Source organism: Gymnogyps californianus, chromosome 28, assembly GCF_018139145.2.
Source record: "Gymnogyps californianus isolate 813 chromosome 28, ASM1813914v2, whole genome shotgun sequence".
In the NCBI taxonomy this organism is placed as follows: Eukaryota; Metazoa; Chordata; class Aves; order Accipitriformes; family Cathartidae; genus Gymnogyps; species Gymnogyps californianus.
The window spans coordinates 1771053-1777479 of NC_059498.1; the positions used below are offsets into that span (position 1 = coordinate 1771053).

Below are 6427 nucleotides of genomic sequence, written 5' to 3' on the forward strand. Positions count from 1 at the left end.
TATCCCAGCTGAAACTGGGACAATACAAAACGACAGTTTCACTAAAGTTATCACTGGTCTGGGGTTATCTTTGGCTGGAACCATGTACAGAGCCAGTTCTACAGCCCCAGATCAGATTACTTTGTTATTACTCTTTTTTTTCCCATTAACCATCTGAGATTTTAGAGAAGAATGCATGCAATAAGGAGATTATATAAAATGAGGATGCAATTTCTCACTCTTTTTGAGATGTTAGCAGTCTACATTGTATTTATTTTATTTTGCAAGTGATTGCATTATATTATACAACTCTAGTCTGTCCCTGAAAAGATAATTTAAGAGGTAAGACATAACGTGTGGGAATTCTCCACTGAATTAGTCATCCTCTTTGAGTCAACAGCAAGGAGTATGTACCTCCAGCATTTAATTCATCCTGTCTTTAAGTAGATTCCGTAGACCAATCATGAATTGGTCTGCAAAGGCAGAAAATGATTGCATGTGACTAGCTCAGATATAGATGCCTACATGACATAAGTCGATGAGATGAGATCAGGAAGATGAATATTTTGTAAAATGTAATTTGGTGGTGCTGGCAGGAGCCTTATCAAGAGGGATAGACAGTGAAGCTCTGTTGTGAAGCGGCTGTATCTTTAGAAACCTTTCTAAAATATACAGGGTTTTTTTAGCTTATGAAATTCCTATCATCAAACTAAGAATATAGTTTTCCTTGACCATTTATCTCTTGGTCACTCCTTTCCAAACAACTGGTTGCCTAAACATGACACTGGGACTGGTGTAGTTTAGTCAGTTCTGATCTGGCCTGGATGGAGCCTAGCTATTTCTCTTCCACTGGGTAGTGCACCACCATGAGTGTGTGTTTATTTCATACTTTTATGTTATTTTCTGGAGAAATAGATGTCATTTTTAAATGAAAAGAGGGATGGAAAGGATCTCAGCTTGGTATGACCAGGTAAAAATCAATACTATCTTGTTTTTATTGATCCTTTTTTTTTTTGGAGATATAACAGAAAAGGAACCATTCGTGTACATTTTACTTTTATTCTTAAATACCTTTTCCCTACTGCAAGCACAGGAAAAGTCCCTAAATTTCTCCACTTCCTCTCTATGCATTAAATTGTGAGTTTGAGAGTAATCTTATGTTTTCTCCATTCCTGTGTTTCCTGTGTATGTTTGATCAATTTTTGCCTGTACAAAAGTTTCTGATTATGCTGTAATTTTAAATAGTTGCTAGGTATTTTGAATTAACTGTTTCATTCTACGGGTCTGCTCAGAGATCACCAGCACAAACATGGAGAACTGATTGTGATTTCGTTGGGCTGGACTTCTAATGGTGATTTTTAACGCCAGTTGACTGGGAATGTTTTAATACTAGAATGAATCCCATACAGCTGATAATTCTATTCTAAGGGCTCCTATTTTTGGTTAAACTCCGAGGAGACTTTAATCTAGTTGTTCCCAGACTTCTTTGACCAAAGGAACTCTGATTGTCTGAATGCATAATAACAAGCTAGAAATGTTAAGGACTATAAATCTCTTTAAATATTATTTATTTGCTAGTAATGTGTACTATGGGAGCTACTGCTGGAACAGGCTGAACAAAAGAAACCCCATGTCCACGCTGGAATATGACCATGTCTGGAAAGAGAAACTGTACAGATGTAGAAATGCCTAGGGGTAAGGAGTTCAGCCATAGCACAAAAAAAAGTGGGCTGGTATCGTGGAAGTCTCTGAACTAGTTTCAGGGGACAAAGACGATTATTCAATAAAGTTACCTTTGTGATATTAATTTACTTAGGCTTATTCTAGTCAATGGAAATAAAAGAGTTCTGTAAAGAACCCTAATTTAGCCATTCTGCCTGTAGAAAGGCTTAGACTAACAACCAGATAGACAGACTAGCTTTACTAAGAGCAAGTTAACCCTTGAAAATATCCCCCAGATTGTATATAAAAAAAACCAAAAACCAACAAATCAGTCCTAGGTAAAATTCATACTATGCTGGGACAGAAGATATCATCAGATTCTTTCATTCTTCCTTCATCTGTGTTGTGGTTTAGCCCCAGCCAGTAGCTAAGCACCACGCAGCCGCACCCTCACTCTGCCCTGCTCCTGGTGGGATGGTGAGGAGAATCGGGGAAAAAATGTAAAACTCATGGGCTGAGATAAGAATGGTTTAATAACAAAAATAAAATATAATACTAACAATAATAATAATGAAATATAATAATAATAGTAATGAAAAGGAATATACCCCCCCAAAAAAACAACCCAGAGAGAAAAAAAAGAAAAAAAGAAAAAAACCAGTGATGCACAATGCAATTGCTCACCACCTGCTGACCAATGCCTGAGCAGCTGTCCGCCCCTCCTGGCCAGCTCCCCCCCATTTATATACTGAGCATGACATTCGATGGTATGGAATATCCCTTTGGCTAGGTCAGGTCAGCTGTCCTGGCTGTACTCCATCCCAGCTTCTTGTGCACCTGCTTGCTGGCAGAGCATGGGAAACTGGAAAAGCCTTAAGTGCTACTTAGCAACAACTAAAGCATCAGCGTGTTATCAATATTATTCCCACACTAAATCCAAAACACAGCACTGTACCAGCTACTAAGAAGAAAATTAATTCTATCCCAGCTGAAACCAGGACAATCTGGAAGTAACAGTGCTGAGATTTAGAACTATGGTAAATAGAAAATTAACATGTATGTGAAATTGCTTGCTGTTTTCTCCATGATAGGTAATTTCCTCAGAACTTACTTTTCAGCCCATGAAGCTGCAAATTTATCTTTCAAAATGTATATACACAAGATATCTATTTTCTCTGTGTGGTTTCATTCCCCTCTAAACAATTCAGAGATCTTTTTTACTTGTAAAAGAAATCAGCATTCCAAGAAATATTTCCAGGTATTCTTAAAGGCACTGTTTCTACTAAAATTGTTATCATGGATTTTGTCTACACTGAGGGCAAGCATGCTGCATGATCTGCCCTGTAGCCCCTGTAGTTCTCATGAACACTCTGGCCTTGTCCTTAGTCCATGGAAGCACACCAGACCTACAGCCAGTCCTTCAAAATCCTGAAGTCACAGCCATGGCTGAAGTCTCATGCAAGGACTATTGACTATCAAAAAAAAAAAGGAAAATAATCACTTCATAAGATTAATATTAATCCTATAGTCTGCATACATTTCTGATACAGAATTTATTATTAGTAATGAAAAAGCTTGATGATTGACATGTCTTTATTTTTCCAGGTGTATAGGCTGTATATTGCATATTGCCACCCAACTGATTAACATGGAGAATGCAAGCAGCGTGAAGGAATTCATTCTTGTGGGCCTCTCAGAGAATGAAGGAGTGCAGAAAATATGTTTCGTGATGTTTCTCTTCTTCTATATGATTATTGTGGCAGGAAATCTGCTAATTGTTATCACTGTAATTAGCAGTCGACGTCTGAATTCCCCCATGTATTTTTTCCTTTCCTACCTGTCCTTCGTAGATATCTGTTACTCTTCTGTCACAGCTCCCAAAATGATCGCAGACTTCCTTGTTGAAAATAAAACCATCTCCTTTGTGGGTTGCATAGCACAGCTGTTTGGGGTACATTTCTTTGGCTGCACTGAGATCTTCATCCTAACAGTGATGGCCTACGACCGCTACACAGCCATCTGCAGACCTCTCCACTACACCACGCTCATGACCAGACGTGTGTGCGGCCAGATGATGATCGGCTCATGGGTGGGAGGCTTCGTGCATTCCATGGTGCAGACTCTCCTAACCTCTTGTCTCCCATTCTGTGGCCCCAACAAAATTGACCATTACTTCTGTGATGTCCACCCCCTACTACAACTGGCCTGTACCAACACCTACGCCGTGGGCATCATTGTTGTTGCCAACAGCGGAATGATAGCTCTGAGCTGCTTCTTCATCCTAGTCGTGTCCTACATTGTCATCCTGGTTTCCTTGAAAAGTCAAACATCCGAAGGGCGGCACAAGGCCCTCTCCACCTGTGGGTCCCACATCACTGTGGTGATTCTGTTCTTTGGGCCATGCACATTCACCTACATACGCCCATCCAGCGATCTGTCAGAGGACAAGAGTGTGGCAGTGTTTTACACTGTCATCACACCCATGCTGAACCCACTTATCTACACACTGAGAAATGAGGAGGTGAAGAGTGCCATGAAAAAACTGTGGAGTAGAAAAGTAGAAAGTGAGAAGAGAGAGGTGTAGAACTGCAGTAACTTTTCCAAAGGACCAGAGAAGGTCACATATCTCTCACTATAAGTCCTTTTCTAACAAGCTTGCTTTTGGCTCCTCTTGTAATTAGGAACATCCCTTTCTGTTTTCTTTTTGACTAGCACAGGCCCAGGCCCAGGGCTCCTGAGCACTACTGAAACACTAGGGAATAAATAAATACTATCAAAAATATTTAAAATGTTGTCGAGATAGAGCAACCCATTAGTTAGCATTCTCCCAGGTATAAACTTTTAGACAGACAAACTCCATCTGCTCTGTAATCCATTTAGCTGAGGAAGAGAGGACTATGGTCACCTGCTGCTGGAAGCAATCATACCAAGGAGACCCCTTTCTGCTTGCAATAAATGCCTTTTTATGAGAATCACATTGTGGTATTTTGAATCCATGGATTAGCAATTAAAATCCTAATACTTGGTGCTAGTTGGGTCATTTGCTGATGCACGTAACAGGAGGGGAAGCTCCTCCCCTTCCAATTCCAGTGAACCAAGTCCTTCCTGCAGTACTTCAGCTATCACTGACACCATCTTTCCAACCATCCCTTCTACCCTTCAGCTTTGCTTCAGATTTTTTATTTTAGTGTTTACACTAATACAGAATCCCAGATCCCGTGAAATACACATTGCTTGCTCCAGAAAATGAAGTAGCCGCTAAGGAAAGCATTTAGAGGCATAAGTTCATGCATCAATGGGCGGGGGGGAAGAGTTGTTCAGGAATCATTCAGGTATGCAAGATAAATCCTAACAGGGTGTGTTTACACACCCACACAAGGAAGAAAACTCATTGTCCACAGTAACAACTGGAATGCCTACTACTGCAGGAGGGAAGAGAAGAAATGTGAGGATGAAAGACCAAATCAGCACAGTACTAGTCAAAGCTGTCACAGGGTGATGAGCTGTGGCAGCTCAGGATCTCCACCAGAACAAAGGAGCCAGGAGGTATGAGACCCTGACTTCTACTTTGACAGCACGAACTCAGCAAATCAGCTGAGTACAGGAGGAAGAAATCTGCTTAGTGCCATTCAAAAGTAACTGAAGCACTTTCCATCGAATTTCTTCACTTATATTCCTTTTAAACAGCTACACCTGTGTTACACCTTAACATGGCTTAAGTAAGATTCAAGGTTACAAGATGTTCCCGGCCCAAGTTTGGGCTTGTAACTTGATATTTATTTATGTACTTAACGTTTTAGGGTCTCAGTTCTAAGTGCTGGGTGCTGCCAGGCAACAGCTGGACCATAGTTTATACGTGTCACTGGAAACAACATTAGGTTCCTGTACATATTTGCAAGAATTCTTATAAAAGCTTAATACTGGGACTAAAGAATGGCTTCTGTGTTTTGCATAGTCTAAGTAAAAATATCTGGTAAGCAGTGAGGACCAACCAAAAACCTTTCTAAAGTTTTGAAATAATTACCTCTTTTACTTCTTGTTTTAAATTTCTACAGACCAGATTTCTAAGGAATAACAGTCTATAGCACAGTTACAATATTTACTTATGCTACCGAGATGCAATAGGAAGAGCAAGCTAAGAAATAAGAATGTTTATGAGAAATTTTAGCTTAGAAGAGAAATCAGAATTTATATAAATATCCTGTGTAAGAGACATCTTTATTCCAAGAATGTTTGATTGCAAAGGTAAGCTGAATAAAAAATTTGCAAATGGCTGTGATGTTGGTCTGAAACATAAATGCTTCTAGAAGAAACACATAGCCAATCATAAATAAAGTCAGCCAGCCAACAATCAAACCCACACACAATGTAACATAGTTTAGATGACCATGTTCCAGCATCACGCTTCAGCAGTTACCCTAAAAGCCATCAATTTTTAGCTCCTCATTAGTGATTTCTAACAAAGAAATCTTCATATGCCTCTGTGTCCTGGTTTCGGCTGGGACAGAGTTAACTCTCTTCTTAGTAGCTGGTACAGTGCTGTATTCTGGATTTAGTGTGAGAAAGATGTTGATAACACTCTGATGTTTTAGTTGTTGCTAAGTAGCGCTTATCTTAAGCCAAAGAGGTTTCAGTTTCCCATGCTCTGCCAGCAAGCAGGTGTGCAAGAAGCTGGGAGGGAGCATAGCCGGGGCAGCTGACCTGAACTAGCCAAAGGGGTATTCCATACCATGGAGTGTCATGCCCAGTATATAAGCAGGGGGGAGCTGGCCAGGAGGGGTGGATC

General features: G+C 40.1%; 1 protein-coding gene across 1 annotated transcript; it reads left to right on the forward strand.

The window, feature by feature from the left end:
- The first annotated feature begins 3274 nt into the window (after positions 1-3274).
- Positions 3275-4225, forward strand: LOC127026731 (olfactory receptor 4S2-like). Its single transcript, XM_050912043.1, has one exon. The coding sequence runs from the start codon at positions 3290-3292 to the stop codon at positions 4223-4225; it is 936 nt and encodes a 311-aa protein (XP_050768000.1). The 5' UTR covers positions 3275-3289.
- Positions 4226-6427: the final 2202 nt, after the last annotated feature.

What these genes read in the sequence shown, in the direction of transcription:
- LOC127026731 (XM_050912043.1), top strand. Translation starts at nt 3,290, where the DNA reads ATGGAGAATGCAAGCAGCGTGAAGGAATTCATTCTTGTGGGCCTCTCA.